The sequence below is a fragment of the Lycorma delicatula genome, chromosome 12 (genome assembly GCF_047948215.1).
Source record: "Lycorma delicatula isolate Av1 chromosome 12, ASM4794821v1, whole genome shotgun sequence".
Taxonomy (NCBI): Eukaryota; Metazoa; Arthropoda; class Insecta; order Hemiptera; family Fulgoridae; genus Lycorma; species Lycorma delicatula.
The window spans coordinates 76,448,777-76,470,107 of NC_134466.1; the positions used below are offsets into that span (position 1 = coordinate 76,448,777).

Here is a 21,331-nt window from a genome sequence, read left to right on the forward strand (position 1 = left end):
TAAACAGAAAATACATTTTTATTAGATAAGGTGTTTAAAATTTGTTTTGTTTGTTCAATATATTTTTACTTTCATGGCTATACAGTTTTAGATGAATAGCTTTATTATATTCAGGAAAATATTCTAATCGGGTTAAATTTTGCCTGATCTTGATGTTTCACGATCCTTTTATCAAAAAAACAATTCTAGTATTGAAAATCAAGGAAGGATGTGTGTATATATATGTTGGCCTGTTTTGTACTTGATATCTTGGTACTGGATTGAATGAAATTTGGCGCAATGATTTCTGTGTATAATACATTGATGTCATTTAATTTTTCCACAATTGGTCAAGGTACAGGCAGACCAGGAGATACAGACCTAATGGATCCCATAAAAGGAAAGGTAATTTTTTTCATATAATCTAATGCAACTTAAGTAGCTTAGGTACTTTATAATGTTTAACTTCCCAAAAAAGGGTACGGAAATAAAAAATTTTCTGTAGATTCTTGCCTCGTGAACTTTTTTAATGGCATCCATCTTAAGCAGGATAGGAAACTATGTAATCAGATAATATATTCTATATATTATTTCAGCCAAATTGGTTTTTTAAATTTTATAAACATTTTTTAATAATTAAAGATTATTAATAGCCATGTTAAATGAACAGAAACTGTATATAAATACATTTATTTTTTCTTTATTACTTTCTCTTTTTTTATTTGCTTTTAATGTTGTAATTTCTTTGTATTTGTATTTTAATATTCATATTAAAATTATTTTATATATTAGGGTTATATTTTTAAAAAAGTTTCTTCTATTTTTAGCTTTATTTTATGCAGTATTTTTGAGGTTTTAGTATTCATCATTTATACCCTGTTTCTTTATAGGTTATAACCTATTAAACCTAACCTAAAAGTATCTGAAATCAAATACTGTAATAATTATTATAATTTATTTAAAATATTTTCCTACTGATGTAATCTCCTAAACAGTTAATCCTCTTGAGGTACCTTTTTCTTTTTCTTGTTTAGCCTCCAGTAATTACCGTTCAGATATACTTCAGAGGATGATATGTATGAATGTAAATGAAGTATAGTCTTGTACAGTCTCAGTTCGACCATTCCTGAGATGTGTGGTTAATTGAAACCCAACCACCAAAGAACACCACGATCTAGTATTCAAATTTATATATAGTATTCAAATCTCTTCTCACAGAAGAACATCTATTTATTGAGTGTCAGTAGGCAGTATTACAAAAGACAATGGTTAAACGGACCTGTTATCTTTACTAAAAAGGTTCCTTTTAGCCCTTTCTGGATTCCTCCCATTATTATATTTTTTTACTATTTTCTTCTTAATTTGTAGAAATCCGTTACTCAGGTCTGTTATACCAGTCTTGTTGCACTATTATACAAGGAGCTTTCTTTCTTTCCTGTTTAGCCTCTGGAACCACCATTAGGTATTACTTCAGAGGATGATATATATGAATGTAAATGAAGTGTTGTTTTGTACAGTCTCAGATCAACCATTCCTTAGGTGTATGTTTAATTGAAATCCACCCACCAAAGAATACTGGTATCCACAATCTAACATTCAAATTCACATCAAAGTAACTACCTTTAATTATATGAGGAGCAGAAGTGATTTAACTCACATTTTTGGCAAAATCATATTTTATTATTGTTTAATCCAGTGATTCTCAACCTTTTTAGCTCCATAACCCCCGAAGAAGTAAAAGTAATATATAAAAAATATTTTGCGATCTTCCCCAATCCCACTGAAGCCTTGTTAAAACTATTTTGCTGCGTTGATAGCAACGGGTATGAACATGCATGTCTGAAGTGTATGATCATAAGCAATTTACAGGTCCAACCTGATGTGTATGTGCTCCTTGTAATTTGGTTTGCTTGCATAATATTCACTGTGTAGCGTCATGTTCAAATATGCGTGTGATACATTCGAACATGTCATACTTTCAGCAGTATAAGAGAGATGTAAGAGACTGCAGAATGCCAGTTTAGTTTTGAATGTGAAGTGTGCATCTGATGCCTTTATTTATGTTTTTAAAAGAGTAGTTTCATTGAAAATAATAATAGTGGAGGTTTTGTTTTTTTAATGTGCTGTCGAACAGCATTACTGTTTTTTTTTGCAGTTGGATTCTTATACAAAATGGATAAATTTGTGAAAAAATGAAATGAGCCATCTATATTCAATGAATCGATTGGTAAAATGTCAAGATTGTACAGTGACAGTTATTTAGATTATGGGTTTACTTCATTGGATGGAAAGCCACAGTACATTCATTGTTTGCTTTCATGTCCTCTCTAATAAAAGTATGAAGCTATCAAAATTAATTTGACACTTAGAAACTAAACATCTGGATCATAAAAGCAAACTCTTGAAATTTAAAAAAAAATTACATACTTTGAGAAATCAACAAGCTTCTATTCATAAATATACTGATAAAAGTACACTTGAAGCATCATATCTCAGAGAGTAGTTAAGATGTCCAAACTTCATACAATCACTGAAAACCTCATATTGTCTGCTGCAATTGATGTGGTCAGTGTTTTAATAGGCATGGAAGAAGCAAAAATATTGAAAAAACTCCATTTTCTAATAACACAGTTATCAAGGCCAATTGGTGATATGACTGCCAATGTTTGCGATTGCAAACATATAATTCAGATAAACATATAAACAGATAATTCAGCAAGTGAGAGTTCAAATTAATTTTTTAGTATTCATTTTGATAAATCAACAGATGTGGCAAACATTTCTCAGTTCTTATGTTTTGTGAGATGTGAATGCGATAGGGACAAATCAATCAAAGAAAATGTTTTGCAATTCAATACCTGGTCATGCAACAGGACCAATGTCATTTTGATGTTTTAATGAAGCTACTAAAAACTGTAACATAGATTGGACAAAATGTATTGCAGTATGTAGTGATGGTGAAAAGATGATTATAGAAAAAGAACAGTGGATTTCTGAAAAAATAAAATCATTTTATACCAAGGGCGGAATGAATGCACTCTTTCCTTCATAGACATGCTTTTGCCACAAAAATTATGCGGGAAAATCTCAATCAAACTCTATGTAAAGCTGTAAAAATGGTTAATTTTATTAAAAGTTGATCATTAAAAAATATGCTGTTTGTTAAACTATGCAATGAAATGGGTGAAAAATAAAATCTGTTTTTTTTTCAAACAGAGGTTAGATGGTTATCACAGGGGAGTGTCCACCCAGTTATTGGAATTGCAAAATGAATTAATAATATTTTTCCAGGCTAAACAAAGGCTATTCTCAGTTTTTTTTTTTAGAATAATGAGTATATATTGCTGTCGGTGTACTTAGCTGATGTATTTTTGCATTTAAACAACTTGAATTTGAATTTACAAGGATGTGATGAAAACATTTTATTAATGACAAAGTTCATGCTTTCACAAGAAGCTTGCTATCTCGATTATTCACCTACAAAGCAAAAATTTTTATGTTTCCACTCAATTCTGATTATATTGAGAAAAATTTGGATGAAGAAGACAAGTTTACTCTTCACAGTTTGGATAGCATGAAGATACATTTTTGTGAGCTAAAAATTCAGTTGGTGGAGTATTTCTTAGAAGATAAAAATGATCTCTCAAAGAGATGAGTATTGAATCTATTTAGTGAAAATATTGTTGCAGCTGCTAATTTATCAGTTGAAATTCATGACCAGCTCATTGAAATGTCTGCTGATAAAACATTACAACTACCATTCACATATGAAAATTTAGATACATTTTGGCTTAATTGTTAGTGAATATGGAATTTAGTCATAGAAGCATTGAAAATATTAATCCCTTTCACCACGTCTTAAGTCTGTGAAAAGGGTTTTTTGTCTGTGGTTGAACTAAAAACTAAATATAGGAATCGTCTTTTATCACTGCAAAATGAATTGCTTTTGTGTGTTTCTAATATAGATCCACATATGTAGAAACTTTTAAATGAAAAACAAACGCAACCATCTCAGTAATTTATTTTCTTTGCATCTATACTGATAATGTAAATAAAATGTTTATAATATGATTTTTTTCTTATAAAGTGATTTCATTATTGTTTATGTATAAAGATGTAGGCCAATTTCATGACTCCCAGGATGAGAAATGCTGGTTTGCAAACCTTTGGTACACATGAACGTTTGCGCATATGTATTGCGCAGTGTCTCTAGTATGGCCTTCAATCACCGCTGCGTCACTTCGTTTAGTTCTGAACACGCAGCTAGCACGTAAACATGTCTACAACAATAGCATCTCCCGCCAAGTGTGAAGTGCGTGCGGTAATTCAATTTCTTCAGGCTGAGAGGTGTAATGCGGCTGAAATTCATAGACGAATAAGGTAATGTGTACGGTGAAACTACAATGAGTGACATTAAAGTGCGACAATGGTGCAGGAACTTTAAAACAGGATGTACAGATGTTCATGATGCAGGTGGTCAGGGAAGGAAGCGAGTGTCAACCGATGATCTCATTGAGCGAGTGGATGAGGCAATTCGAGAAAATTGTCGCTTCCCAGATTCTGTATTGAGTGATTCATTTCCTGAAATTTCAAGGTCAGCTCTACACCATTGTGAGCGAAAGACTTCAGTACCGCAAACTGTGTGCGAGATGGGTACCCAAGATGGTGTCCGACCATCACAAAACAATGAGAATAGACGCCTCCCTAACGTTTCCCCAGCGCTACCACAATTAAGGAGAAGATTTTTTGAATAAAATTGTCACAGGGGACGAGACATGGGTTTATTTCGAAACTGAAGAAACAAAAGAACAATCCAAACAGTGGATGCATTCTCATTCTCCCAGTAAACCAAAAAAGTTCAAGTGAACCTTCTCTAACAGAAAGTGTATGGCTACTGTGTTCTGAGACTGGAATGGAGTTCTCTTGGTGGAATTCATTGAACGTGGCACGACCATCACTGCAGCCTCATACTGCGTGACTCTTCAATGTCTACAAAGGGCAATTTAGAATAAGCGGAGAGGAATGTTGTCATCAGGCATTGTCTTTCTCCATAACAATGCTCAGCCGCACACTGCAGTTGTAACAAAGAAGCTCCTGCAGCGTTTTCATTGGGAAGTGTTTGATCACCCACCATACAGCCCGGACTTGGCTCCATCCGATTTTCACCTCTTTGTTCACATGAAACACTGGCTAGGAGGACAAAATTGTGGCACAGACATCGAGCTGCAGACCAGCAGAAAAACGTGGCTGAAAACACAGCCAGCTCTGTTCTATGACGAGGGTATTGGAAAGTTGGTACCACGCTACGACAAATGTCTAAATCGGAGTGGCGACTATGTAGAGAAATAGCGTAACTATGTAAGTACTTGTTACAAATAAAAATTTTTTTATTTTTACTGTGGTTTAGTTTTGTGACCGATCGGACCTTAAAAAAAATAACCCTCATATATATATATATATATGTTTTTTTTTTTGTTTAATTACCAAAAGTTTTGGCATTACAACCTCAAAATTTGTTTATGAAAAAGGAAAAATTATGAATCTGCTGTTTTATGTTGAAGAATTATAAAATGAAGGCTACTTTTTATAAGGAAATTTTAATCATTCACTTCACCATCAAGATTTCACTTGGTGAAATCTTTCACCCAGAAGGAACTGGATTCAATTCCCAATCAGGTACAGCATTTTTCATGTGCTACAAGATTTTCATTTCATATGACCACATTCAAGCTTTGAACTTATGGGGTAAATTAATTAATCATACACAAACAAAATCGGTAATTTTCTTTTTAGTAAGAAAAATAGTTTTGTTTAAGCTAGTTATAATTGGTTTGAACATTTTGTTATTAAAGAGAACGATAATGTTAATTAAAAATGACCTGTAGATTATGAAATGAAACTCATCACATTAGTTTACACTGAACAAACTGGTTTTGCTGCTTATTTATTATCATTTTAGTTTCCATTTATCATGGTGGATAATAGATATTTAAATAAAGAAAAGACAATTTAATTAGTTGTAGAATAATGAGAAATTGAACTTTTTATGCATTTGCTTAAATTTCAAGAGACTTCTCAAATTAGTTACGTTTTCAGGAAATGGATGCAATTATAGAACGTGCGAAACATGCATCTGTTGATACACATGCTGATGATGATGCCGATGAAGAAACTGAGATGAGTATGTATTGTATTACTTGTGGCCATGAGATTCATTCTCGAACTGCAATAAGACATATGGAAAAATGTTTTAATAAGGTTTGTTTATCTGTTTTTTACTTAGTTTATTCTATTCTTCATTATAGGATGAAATTCCTATTGCTTTTATTTTCTATTGCACAAATAAGAATTATGACATTGAGCTGTTATTTTAATATGATCTCTTATTGATAATTTCTGCTTTTACAAAGTAAAATAGCAAATAATCAGAAAGCTGTGTCTTTATATACATCATACTTGCTTATATGCATTAATTTTTTATGGAACTTACTGGATAAATTTAATGCAATATTAATGTAAATATACATATATTATATTAAAAAAAAGCTGGCAAAGTATTGTATAACTTTCCTGGCTTTTAATAATAAAGATTAAAAGAATAAGCCAAAAAAGAATATTTTTTTAGAGGTGGGAATAAATTTTAAGAAAATCTTTCTAAAAATGTAGGTTTTCTTAAGATATGTAGATTTTCTTAAGTAAAGTTTTCTCTAAATCTAATACCCCCTTCAATAGAGCATTAAATTGGAAAATTTCTGAAAATCTTTACTATAAGGGATGCTCAGTATTAACAAGACAAATTAGAGAAAAACAATTTAGTCAGTGACAATGAAACTTACTCTACTTTTCGACATAGTCACCAGCAACATTTAGACACTTGTCCCACTGTTCTGTGAGCTTTCTGATTCCTGTAGTGTAGAAGTCTTTATGTTGTTGTTTGAACCATTCGTGTACCACTTTTTTTACGGTTTTGTTGTTGTTGAACTTCTTGCCACCAAAAAAGTCTTTGAGTGGCTGAACAAATGAAAATTATACAGGGCGAGGTCTGAGCAGTAATCAGAATGTGGCAACACCTCCCAACCCAACTTCTCAAGTGTTTCTCCTGTTTTCTGAGCGATGTGAGGGCATGCATGGTCATGCAAGAGAATCACATCTTTTGAGAGAGTGCCCTGACGTTTTTGTATTACCGCGGGTCTCGCTTTTTGTTAGAGCACATTAGAATAGTACTCGTTGCTCACGGTAAGTTGTTCTAAATAATAACTAAAAATTGGGCCTTGCGAGTCCCAGAAGACTGTCAACATCACTTACTGGCTGACCTGTGATATTTGAATTTTTTTTGGTGGCAACCTAGATGTCTCCATTCAAGACTTTGCCGTTTGGATTCAGGCTCACAATGGTGTATCCACGTTTCATCACAGATTATTATATGATCTATAAAGTCATTATCTTCCGCTTCAAACTGTTCTTTGAGCTCAGAACAAATTCAAATCTGAGTGTCTTTATGGGCTTGAGTCAACTGTCTTGGAACCATCTCGAATACATTTTGGGATTATTCAGCACATCATGAATGATTGAGTTTGGTTCCAACACTAATATTATACAAACTATCAATTTGGTAAATTTTGACTCACCTGTCTTTGCGAATAAGATTATTTATGCAATTTTGCACCGCGGTAGTCAAAACTTCAACTAGTCTTCCAGAACAATGGTGTTCAGTCACACTTTTCTGACCGACTTAAACTGTTCCACCCACTGACACACATTACTGCAGTAATGTAAAACATTTTTCACCATACTATTTCAACATTCTTGAGTAAAATTTCACCAGTTTCACACATGATAGCAAAAATCTTATCACTGAATGCTCTTCTGGTGTACAGATTTCAAGTAGAGTTGACATTCTGAAATCAACAAAAGAGGTTATGTTTAGATTAATTATGATTGAACAGCTGATTAAATGTGTTCCCAATGTTGCCAACATGACCTTCAAAAACTTTCATTATCATTGAATGAACCATTTTTTCTCTACATCAATTTGTCTTATTAATCATTTTGAATACCGCTTGTGTATTTTAGGTTAATTAAAAGGAAATGATCACAAACGAATAAAAGTAAAGAAAATTAAACATTAATTTACAATAAAAAGACAACAAAATAAACCCTTTAAATGTGTTTTGTTGATTTTATGTTCTTTCAGTTTGAGTTTTTTGGTGTGCAATTTAAAAAATATGTATTTTTTCACTCAAAAAATTTGAGTTCTTTTCTGTACCATCTAAAAATTGTACTACAATATATATTGTATTTATGTGATAATCAACTAAGTTTTTTATTATAATAAATTTGATGTGTGTATCTGCATATATGCCAATAAATAATCTCTTATTCCAAGATAAGTTAAAACATCCTTAATGAAAACCTTTACTCCTCTATATAATTGGATTGTGTGCGGCTATATGCAAACAGGTTATTCCCCACTGGAGGGAATGAAGCCAATTACAAGGGTTATTCAGTAATTAAACAGAAAAAATAGCTATGCAGCAAAAGTGGTGTATTAAATAAATACACTTTTTTAGTCCAATTTTCCATGTAATCCCCACCAACTTCTCTGTACTTGTCCCATCTATTTACGAGTCTTCTTATCACCTCAGCGAAGAATTCTTTACCTTGATCTCGAAGCCAGTTTTGTACTTTTTTCTTTACTTCTTCATTGTCGTTGAACTTGATGTCACACAAAGCTTCTTTCATCAGACCAAACAGATAAAAATCTGAAGGGGTAAGGTCAGGGCTGTAAGGAGAATGAAGTTGAAGCTCCCAACCCACTTTGTCAATAGTTTCCAGCTTCAGTTGTGCCATATGAGGTCGACATTGTCTTGAAGAAGAAGCACATATTTTCTCTGCCATCCCGAACATTTCCTGTTCAACGCAAACTTGACTTTGTTCTCAATTGTGGCTGAGTAGTATAGGCTGTTGATAGTGCATTGTTTCCTTCAAATAATCACAGAAAATCGGATTGTGGAGGATGGTTAACATGACCTTACCAGCTGATGGTTGTGTTTTGAATTTCTTACAGATAGGTGATTCAGGGTCTTTCCAATGCACGGTTTGACGCTTGGATTCCAGCTCAAATTGATGTACCCAAGTTTCATCACAGGTTAAAATCCTGTCTAAAAATGCATCACTTTCGTTATTGAATTTTTGAGTTCAGTGCAAATGTGAAATCTCTTAGCTTTATGATGAATTGTGAACTGTCTGGGAATCCACCTTGCACAAGTCTTACGGTAGTTTATTGAGAATGATGGAATGAGTTGTGCCAACAATTAATTCACATTTTTCAGCAATTTGTTCAACTGTAAGATGTCGGTCTTCTTGAACAAATGAATCAATACAAGAATCTAACGCCAAGGTCGACACTTTTATTGGACTCCCAGAGCGGTGCTCATCAGTCAGGCTTTTGCGGCTACTTTTAAAATTTTCCACTCATGTGTAAAAACTAGCACGGTTCATGCAACTACTGCCATATTGTTTGTTCATCCAAGAGAATATTTCTGACGGTTGTACACTTTCCAAAAGTAAAAATTGGATCACAGAATGCTGTTCTTCAAAAGGACTTCCTTTGAACGGACATGCCACCATAACTAAGACTTTAGAGGTTATGTTTACGTAAATATAATCAAACAGCTGACTAACATTCTTCATAAGGTTGCCAACTAACGCTTAACAAAAGTTTCAATTGCCTGCCTACATTAAGCGTTTTCTTCACTAAAAACATTTGTCTGTTTAGTTAGTGAATGACCCTTGTATAAACTAATGATTTGCAACATGTTGACTATTTAACAAACAGCATCCTTAATAGATGCAAATAATAATGATGCGACTCGAGGAATGAATTTTAACAGATTGAAATGAACTGGTTTCAATAGATTGCACACACTGAATGTGTGATCTGTTAGTTGGTAAAGTAATTAAGAAATACAATGAATGGGCATAGGGGATTTAACTACTCTTCACTATTATAGTGAGAGTTAATTTCTTACCATTTTTTTGTTTTATATATATATATATATATATATATTTATTCTAACATAATTATTGTTTCTGATTATAGTATGAAAGTCAAGCATCATTTGGATCAATATATAAAACTCGAATTGAAGGTAATAACATGTTTTGTGATTTTTACAATTCATCTAATAAAACGTATTGTAAACGTCTTCGAGTTTTATGTCCTGAACATTGTAAAGATCCGAAAGTTACTGATAGCGAGGTAATTAAAAGTAAAATAAGATATTTATTATTATATTAAAAGATAAGATAAATATGATTTTTAATAACTCTGTTTAATTTTTAACCCTTGAAGCAATGAATATATTTTTTTAATATTATAAAAGCATTCTTAGCAGTTTTGTCATAAATGTAGAAATGTATGTTATCTATTTTTTTAAATAAATAAAATTAAGTATGAATAAAATGTTACATATTAATATCAACAAAAAACTGAAAAAAATTAATATTGCATAGTTGCTTGTTTATATTTTATGAATGAAGTTTTATCCTTTATAGTTTTTAAGAACTTATTTTAAAACTTAAAAATATGTTTTAATAAAAAACTACCAACGTACTAACCTTTTTTATTCTGCACAAAATTCAGAAAGTTAAAAGTTTTAGGAAAACGGAAAATTCAATTTTTCTATATTTTTATTTATGGAGGATAAGCCATAAAATAAAAGTTCACAAAATGTAAAAGGTGAAAAACCTGCATTTTAATAAAAATAAAAAATTGAATGCTGAGAAATTGTACAGAGTACGAACTAACATCCTATGAAGTACAGTAATATATAATATTTTTACTGCGATGTACAAGAACAGTCCGGAAAGTAATTTACATTTGTGCCTAGCGTGGAGATGGGTGTGAATACAGCTGCCATCTTGACATCAAAACATTTCTACACTCAGTATGCATCAGGCTGTCGTAGCTTGTGGAACAATTGTTGAAATGTATCCTTCAATAAAAAATCCTGCGAGTTGTGAGGTGCGTTCAGTAATTAGGTTTTTATTGACAAAAACCCTCAAACCAATTGAAATTCATCTACAACTTTGTGAGGTGTATGGAGCTGGAATAATGAGTGAAGGTAGAGTGAGGCAGTGGTGCATTCAGTTTGAAAATGGCCATACCAATGTTCATGATGAGGATTGCCTAGCCATGTAACTGATGAACCGACAATGAAAATCAACAATAAAATATGTGAAAATTGTCGCATTATGATTACGGAACTCGCTTTATTTCTCCCAAATTTCACGAAGTTTACTGTATGAAATTGTATTGGGGAAGTTTGGTTATCACAAGTTTTGTGCAAAATGGGTGCCAAAAATCTACAGCAGCAGATTTTTACAGATAAAAAATTGAAAAGCTTGTGCTTCGTTATAAGTGCCTTAATTTAAATGGCGACTATGTAGAAAAATGGTTTAAGATTGTTCCTTTCAAATAAATTCCTTTTCTTTTATTTAGCTGGTTTTTTATTACAGCTTGAATTGAAAAATTACTTCTTTTTCTAAGTCTGTAAAAAAGAATAAGATTTATTATAATGTAATTAAAAATAACTGTCATAGTGTGTAATACTATCATCATATCAAATAATGTTTAAACTAAAATGATCTTTTATTTTACGATGTACATATGAAGCGTGTTTTTGAAGTAAAATCAGTTTTGAAATAAAATGTATAAACAAACATTATATATTACTTATACATAAAAACTACATTTATTTACTACTTTTCTGCATAGCTGTCATCAACTGCAAAACATTTTCATAGTGTTTCACAAACTTCTTTATTCCCTCTTCAAGAAATTATGCTGCCAATGACCTAAATTTTGCAGTAATGTCATTTTTCAATTCGTTGTTATCATCAAGCTTTTGTGATGCAAACCACGATTTACGCTGAAGAAAAAGAAAAGAAAATAGTTGGGAGCTAAGTCAGCGAAATTTTTTCAAAAAAGTTTTTCTCATCGTCTCACTATCTGATTTGCTGCGTGTACTGCACTATCATGTTAAAACAGTATCCTGCAAGATAGGATCCTATTTCATTTGTTTTTTAAATTTTTAGCATTAACAATACTTATATGCATAGATGCAGATAAGTATTGTGTGTTCCATGATCATTAAATTCGACTAGCAAAATACCGTTTTGGTCCCAAAACAGTAGCCATAAGCTCTTTACTGACCATTCTTGTTTGAACTTCTTCCATCTAGAAAATGACGAATGCTTGCAATGCATCGACTGCTGCTTTCTTCTCAGTGTTGAAATAAGAAGTTCAGGTTTCATCTCCAGTAACAATACAATCAAACAATTCATTATCTTTACTTTCATAATGCTGCAAAAATTCATGCCTAGCATATAATTTTTTAGTCAAAACTTCATAAATCAAAGTTTATGAAACATCCAAGACAATGTGACAATCATCAACTGTGACAGTGAAGTTGAAAAAATTTTTACTCAAATCTGTTATTATGGAGGGCCAACCACTATGTTCATCATCATGACTGTCCATTCACCCTTCTTGAAATGAATGGCACCACTCATTATATTCGGCCTGTAAACAACACATATTTGCATACATGAATTTCAGCCATGGAATTGTTTTACCCCACCAAAAATCTGATTACTTCTCTTACTTCACACTTGGCAAGATCACGGTTTGCAGCGCCTACTATAAATAATAAGGTGAATATCTACTATAAATAATAAGGTGAATATTAACTACAAAATACTAAATTATTGTTATTGACTATTGATTAAAATAACTAAACTACACAAATGCTTTGTTTATGTTGTGTATATAAGTGGCAAATTAAAAAGTATCTTACTTAAAAACACACCTCATATCACATCATCTTTTCACATTGCCAATAGAAAAAAATATGATAGCAAAACCATTAAATGGTTAAAATCAATATTGCTTCATGTTTGAACACTATCTTACATTAAAATTAGAGTAATCTTCTGCAGCAAAAATTGTAATCATTCATTGTGTAGGTATTCCAGTTTCAATTCAAAAAATAAATTAAATTTATTTTAAATGCAGGTTTGTGGATGTCCATTAGTAACAAATGTTTTTGATCTGACGGGTGAATTTTGTAGAGCATCAAAAAAGGCATGTATTAAACATTACTGTTGGGAAAAGTTACGTAGAGCAGAAATCGATATGGAACGAGTTAGACAGGTAAGTGTTTATGAAAAAAAGTTACTTAAATGTTTTTAACATTAATTTGTCAATTTTATATGAGTATTAAACGTAATTTTAAGGTATTAATTTTGTTATATGTAATTTTAACAAAGAAATAAGTACATGTTATTTAAAGTATTGTCCATCATTAACTACAACTTTTCCACATTTGGTAAAAGACTGATTCCTCATCGGAAGAACAACTAGTCTTTTGAGAGTATCCGTGAATCAAAATCCTGCAGCATAAGTGCAATCCTCCCAGCAAAAGTGCTGGTTAAATAGGTTTTGCATGGATCAAAACAAGCGGAAATTGGAAGAAGCAATGCTGGAGAATACGGCAGTTGGAAGTAGAACATCCAATCTGAGCAGCTCTAGCATTTCCTTGAATGGTTTAGCAACATGTGGCTAAGTGTTGTGTTGGAAAGTCACTCTGTCAGGTATTTTGACATGTTCTAGTTGTTTCTCTTTTAATTCTCGGCCTAACTGCACTACTGGTTTTGGTAACAGTCCCCAGTAATGATTTCACAAAATATTTTAGCAGCTCATAATAGACCACATCCTTGTAATCCCACCATATACAGAGCAATACCTTCAAATAATGGATATTGGCGATGTTTGGCCAAGGTTGCACCATGATCTCTGGTGCTTGGAATTACAAAATGTATCCATTTTTCATCAGTAGTGATGATATGATGCAGAAAAACCTTTCTTTCTTTGGCGTTGAAGCAGTACTTCTCGCTTGAGAAAATACCTTTCGATGTCCTTTGGCTTCAATTTATACAGCACCCAATTTCTTTGCTTTTGAATCATTCCCGTTGACTTCAAATGTTTAGAAATGGCCATTTTGGTCCCATTTAATGTTTATGCCAATTCTTTTAGCGTCTGACATTGATCTTCATCCAGCAAAACATCTCATCTTCAAACATTTTCTTGATCAGGATGCTCTTTGTCTTTCAAATTAAAATCGATAGGAGCATAATAGCCATAAGCTTCGGATAGCAAATTAAGACTTTTAGCTGCCGATTTCTTCAAATGAAAACAAAAAAATATTGCTTCCTGCAACTTGCATTTTGTTGGCACAAAATTCTAGCATATTCAAAGCGCTAAAAAAAGTAACTTGTTTACACTTATACCAAATTCTGATTCTTAAAACCTAAAGACAGGGGTTTTATACGCAGTTGGGTTTAGTAAGAACTGAAACCACACGGTGCTAATTAAGCAATCTCTTATAAATCGTTTAAAATTAAGTTTACTACCAAATATTTTTTATCTTCCATTTCATTTTAGCCTTAATAAAAAATGGATAAAAGTAAAACAGAATCAAAAAAATGGATAAAAATGAAGTAGGATCATTTTGAAATGAAATTGGCGGTAATTTTAAGCCAGATTAAAAATACAGTTTGAAAGTTCAGTACATTAAATAATTATTTATGATATGTAGAGATTTTCATATATAATTCTACCTACTGAGAAGGGTATGTATATTGTTTTATTTTATGTTGTAATTGATTATTACTTTTTTTTAATTTTGCACTGTGTAATTTACATCATAAAAATTTATTAATTGTTAATGACACAATCATAAAAATGGTGAGTTTAAATTTTCTGGTGATTTTAGCTAAGTTGCAGTATTAAGGGGACAGTATGGTGATCGTACCAAAATAGATATGACTTTTTTTTGCAAATCTTTACATTTTAGGGTCCAGTTAGTTCATCTAGATGAATGTGGGTAGGTATGTGTGTTGCACTGCTGTTAGCTTTACATCTTATGATTAACTGAACGGATTTTCTTCAAATGTATCTCAAATATTCTATACACAGGGGATTGGTCATATTTTTTTCAAAATTCGTTAAGGGGTGGGAAGATATTGGAAAAACTAATCTTGATTTTCTTCAGAGGCACTTTTTAGAAAACTATTAAAATAAATTTATATGGTTTTTGTTTTTTGCTCTATTTCTCCCTTTGGTTAAAATGTTTTTAAAAAAAGTTTTGAAAGTTTATACTTTATATGTAGAGCTATCAAAAAATGTCTACAACATTTTTTTAAATTTTACACCCTAAAACTTAGAAAACTTTAAACATTTTTTTTTAATTTCCTTTTTCTTATTTCTTTAGCCTTTATCAAAGGAGATGTTAGATTTAGAGAAAACTTTACTTGAGAAAATTCTTTAACCTATGTATGAATATTTCTAGAAAAACGTTCCTTAAAATTTATTCCCCACCTGTAAAAAATATATATTCTGTTTGAACAAACTCTTTTAAGTTTTATTATTAACAGTGGGGAAAGTTATGCAGTCAATGCTTTACCAATTTTTATATATAACAAGAAGGACAGAAAGTGAAAAAATAGCAGTTTTCTTTCTTGAAATACGCTGTTACAGAATCCTGAGAACAGACAATATTATCAGTTTCTATGTCTGTATATTTTAACATGAGTCTTAGCGACTTCAGAGAAGGTGGTAAAGTACCAAAAAAAAGTAATTTAGATTACTTTTAGTTTAAACTATTTTAACCGAGAGAAACATGTTAGGAAAAATGAACATAAATGAAGAGAAGATCCTGTAGAAATAATTGGAATAGATCAGATAAAGATGAATTAGCCACTTACAAAGATTGTCAAGTAAATTCATTAAAATCTGTATTTTAAACCTTATAGAAAAATTAGCAAAAATAGATAGTTTATTTGTTAATGAAAGACCTGTAAAAGAGGTCGTTAAATGTAGATATATGATCATAGCCTGACCAAATTACAACTGAGTAAAGGAAACTGTGATAATTAAAGAATTTTGAAAATTAAGTGAATTTAAAATAAAAGGAGATTCAAGATAAACATTTGAAAAACTTGTCAGATGTTGATGTCTTGCCGTGAAGCATATATTCATGAAAATTGTCATTTCAAAGAATAACTACCACGCTACTGCAGAAAATGAAAGGTGAAATGGTTTCCTGAAACTTTTTCATGCAGCCAAGTATACAGTTGCAAACTATCAGTACGCCAAGCTCTTAGAATTGTAGGCGACATTTTGATTTCTCTTCTATATTTGAGGATGGGATTACATTGAACATCATGGGATTAATTACATTCACAGAAACAGCAACTCAGCCTCAGAATCTTTACATGTATAAAACTGTAAGAACTGGGACAAATAGTAATAAATCAACAGATTAATATTTAATTTAATTAAGTGCAATTGCAAAAATACACAAGGATTATGATTAAAGCAAATTATTACTAAAAATATAAAAAATTGCTTTTTATACCAAAGATTGGTACATATACAAAAGGAAATTGCATCAAACCAGTTGTGATTTTCACAGTGATAATGTAAAGTTTCTTTATAATTAATTATAGCTCTGTACTTTTGGGTTTTTATAAATATTGTATATAATTTTAAACTTGTTAGTAATTTGTATTAAAAAAAAGAAATAGAATAAAATACTTCAATCAAAGTGCGTGGCATATTTTGATAATAATAAATCTGAGAAGTTAAATATGATGAATTCTGAGATAACATTTTATTGTATAATTATCCCTAATATTTATTGACGACTGTAATACTCAAACCAAACAAATATTTTTACAGTTGTAATGATATAAATGAACAAATTTCTGACATAGTATATATTACCATATGTTCTTGTATTAAATAAAAAAGAAAACACAAAATAAAAATAAATATAATATGAAATACTGCAGTGTAATGTTGTTAACTTGCCACACAATTCCAGGTATAAAAGATGTTCTTTTAATTTTAATATATATTTCAAACGATTCTTTAATTTTTATGGTAAAGCAATTTATTAATGCAGCATATATTTAAACTGGTCAGTACAGAATTCTTGCTCTCCCATCTGGGTAAAAATCACCTGAGAAATTCTGGCTGTATAGGGGGCATTCACTGCCTAAAGCAAGAAAAGATTGAGATTTTGTGGTTGGGGTTGTTTATCTCATAATGTGGTTAGATCTTCTTTTCTCATTAAAATGTTGTTTTCAAAAAGAGCTGAAATTGTTCTGTAAAGATGACTCATCACAATCATAATTTTATTACAAAAAATTTATATTGTGCAGCTAAATGGTTGCTTTGATAGGTACACAGTCCTGCCAAGCTGCCTAATGGAAGGTTTATCCTCAAGTTCAACTTTTTAATATTTTATTGGTAAGGGCCTAATGATAATTTAGTTAGGATAATACAAGTGAATGTATGCTGACTTAAGGCCTTGACAGCATATCCATTCTCTAACATTTTCTACTTTTAAGTTTTAGCTTGAAATTTATTTTGTATTTAATACGAGTTCATTAGTGTGCTAGGAGACAACCAGAGGGAAGAAATGCCAGTTAACTTAGTTCCCAAACTTTTTCAATTCTTGGGCATCCTTGCTGAATTTAAAGTTTCCCAAAGCAGCCTATGTCAATTTAAATTCAAAGTACATTTCGCGTAATAGCCACACATTTTAGGTAACAAAAAAAAAAAATATATTCAATTGAAAATGTAAATGAAATTATATATTTTGTAGCACCTGTGGTGCTGGGGTGCAAACTTTGGGAACCACAGAGTTCAATTACCCTTTTTATTTATCTGTGAACCTTTCTTTACAATTTATTAGCCCTTTTGAATGCAGGTCTGAGCTTACTAAATTTAAAGAGAACAAGTGCAAATTTTTTAATTAAAAGAGAGCAGGTGCATTCTTTTATGTTTTGGTAAGAACTATTTTCTGTTCAGTGGCTACATAATGAGCCTAATAAATTGTTTATAAATATATTTAAAAAAAACACTTTACATAAATATTAACGTATTTACTACTTTACAGTGGCTGAAAATTGATGAATTGATCGAACAAGAAAGACAAATACGTCAAAGGATGGCCGATCGAGCCGGTGTTCTCGCATTAATGTTACATTCCACTTATAATCATGATCTTATGGAACAGATGGCACGAAATGCTAGCAATGGAGATACTTCAAAAAATGATAACAGTGATTCTCATGATGATGAGGAATTAGATTAGTTGTTAAAGTTTGTAGTTCTTCATTAATTATTAGAAATTAAAATTTACAAATGTATAAATGAACATTTGTTATTAATTGTAAAATAGTAGTTTTCATCACTGAAAAATTGTTCTAATTTCATTTATATTGTATTAAATATAAGTATTTACAAGTATTTCTGGAATGTCTCCTTTGAAGTACTTTAATTTGTTTCTTACTATTTACAGAGAATAAAAATAATTAGATAAGGGTAATACTGGGTCCAGTTTATTCAACATTTACCACAATTTGATCAGCTGAGTAAGTTTACTATAAACTGAAAATTATTTTTGCCTTACTGTTGCATTATGTTTTTTAGCAATTACATTTCTGCTTTGCTCCTGCATTATCAGATGATACACAAACATTATCAGAAAATCAATAAATGTCAAAATAAAGAATTAAAATAATAAAGAAAGGAATTTGTAATTAACTTTACAGAACTAAAACTTGTAATATTTCTTGAAAAAGTTATACACAGCGTTCAGAAAGTTGCTGTGCAGTATACTTTAGAATTATGTGGTGCATTCTGTTCTTTTGGCATTAAGCTGGTTGCCCTATGGGATTCATTGGGCATTGCTCAGTAATAAACAAAGACATCAATTATTGAGTTGTGATTGAACATACTTGGTTTCATTTCATGTTGTTTTGTTTATCGAAATGATAGTTGTGAGAAACATAAAGGTTCTTTTCCAAGGAATGCATTTTTCTCATTGAACATATCTTTCATGAAGGTGAAGGTTACAATGATACTGATTTAGTGAAGCTAAAGTTTTCTGTAAAGTTTCCAAATATTCCTGTTCAACGCAATGCAGTTCGAATTATTATTGAAAAATTTCAAGATGCTTCAATCAGCATCTACTCTGGTGTCTTCTGCTGGTTTCAACCATCCCAACCCCATAGGGGGAAGACACCCACCTTGTGATATTATGGGTTGCCACACCACCCCCTCCATTCCAAACTCTGAGGGGCTTTACTGGAGGTTGTCTTTAAACCCTCTAACTGATTACATCTCACAGTCATCAACCAGGCCTCAGTCAGGATGTCACCGATGTAAATGCCTTGGCAGACATTTGCATCAGTAAAATACAAATCAAATTTTGCCTTCACATAGGCCTCAAATGGATATCTTCACATTCAACCTAGCATGATTTCCTCAAACTAACAAACCGAGACCATAGAAGTGTGTACCTTGCACCTAGTCCGAATTTGACAACATCGTCCATGACTGTGAATGCCTCAGAAAACAAACGAGTTGTAAGTTTAAATCAGTGCTATACTCATATCAATCAAAATTACTTTTAACGCAACATAGAAATTCAGACCTACACCCATATAAGTCGACCAAATTATGTCATCTAACAAGGGGAATGTAACCTCATTCTGGTCTGCACAGGAGCAGAATGCACTCCCACCCGCTCCCGTCATGGAGTCTCATGCAGCATTACCAAGTCACAATCAGAGACTGCCACGCCCCTGGTCACATGGGCTACCATAGCACGGCCAGCAGGAGCTCCAAATCGAATCACAAACAATACCAATATAACCCTGTCTGTGGCACGATACCAATGCACCGACCTGCAACCAATCCAATGCCTAGGCCGGCATCCCACCTTGACTCACACCACAAGCGTGCAAAGAAAACCAACCACAATAGACCACTCCTCGCATATCCAGAAAGGAAAAATTCTCTCGAGTTCCCTAACAGCTTGTGAATGTTTGACCTCATATTGGGGATAGACATAGAGGACATGGTCCACTATATCATCAGTCCCACAATCTGGGCATCGACTTGAATCCACCAAACAAAACCTAGCCAAACCTGAGGTGCACAACTAGATGTTACAACAGTCATAAATCCAAATTTCAACATTCTACGACTAATCGTTTTTGAGTTATGTGAGATACATGCATACATATGTACAGACGCCATGCTGAAACTAGTCAAAATGGATATTTCTGTTGAAATCTGAAAACCGAAACATTTTGCAATCACAATACTTCCTTTACTTTGTACAAGGAAGTAAAAAAGGAGACATCCATTCCGGAAAAAAAGTGACCATTGTGCTTACAAAGTTTTCAAAGAGCTTTACAGATATAGAGTGTTAACAATTCTTCTACAGAATGTCAAAAAGTACATTCCATGACTACTTTCATTTTTAGAAACCGATTTAAGAAAGAACACAAACTATAGACAGTCAGTCTGGCCAGCAGAGTGTCCACTGATAACATTAAGACAAGTTAATTAACATATTTATTTCAGAATGTTAGTATTAAATCATTAATGTCACAATCGAGTTTTTCAACTTTATAACTTAACTTTTTTTTTTTTAATTTAATAGCAAAAATAAAAAAATTAAACAAAGTGCAAAATTACAAAACATGTAGTTGATTGGCTAGGTAATAAAATTTTACCTTTTGGCTCCTGACCCGCTTGGTGAAATCATAATTTTTAAATGGCGAGTAAAAGATCCTCGAGTGTGTTCCCACTCCTCCTTACAATCAACAACTTTCAATTGCTGATTGTAAGGAGGTAATTACACCTAAGTTACTACAATCACTCTTGAATTTTGCTGAGTATGACATAGTAGTTATGCATTATATTTTCAATATTCTGGCTTTCTGCCTTCTGGCTTACAAAATGTAATAGGTGTTGAAAAAGTGAATTTTGGACTGGTTTTTCATGAAATAAATTTCAGACGTGGACAGATTTACATTTCGGAGGATACATGGAATAGGTATGTTAAATTTTATAGATTTTGGTACACGGATAATTTAAATATTTTAATTTTTAAGGTTATACATATAGTATTGCTGTATGTAAAATATTTGTGAATATTCTAAGTCGATACACAAGATTTAACAAGACTGTTCGTTGAAGTAAACAACAACTTAGAATAATTTCGCTGAAGGCTGTTGGTCACAAGAGAGAGAATTTTCTGTAAGTCCTGCAGATCGTTTTATAGGGGAAACTTTGATCCCCTATAACTTTTGATTGGGTGGGCCTAGAGGGGAATCCTCCCGGATCTAGGCGAATTGTGGAACTGTGCATCTTTTGGCTTAAAAACATTTTTCCAAAATCAGGAAATTTTTTGTCATATCCTCT

General features: G+C 32.0%; 1 protein-coding gene across 1 annotated transcript in view; it reads left to right on the top strand.

Annotated features, from left to right (window-relative positions):
* LOC142332964 (CXXC-type zinc finger protein 1-like) overlaps positions 1-18,440 on the top strand; it is a 39,031-nt gene extending 20,591 nt beyond the window's left edge. The window contains exons 7-10 of the mRNA XM_075379687.1: positions 6,076-6,237; positions 10,082-10,240; positions 13,058-13,195; positions 18,009-18,440. Of these exons, the coding sequence (XP_075235802.1) occupies positions 6,076-6,237; positions 10,082-10,240; positions 13,058-13,195; positions 18,009-18,206 (657 nt within the window). The 3' untranslated portion in view covers positions 18,207-18,440. The remainder of the gene's footprint in view (positions 1-6,075; positions 6,238-10,081; positions 10,241-13,057; positions 13,196-18,008) is intronic.
* The last annotated feature ends 2,891 nt before the right edge of the window (positions 18,441-21,331 follow it).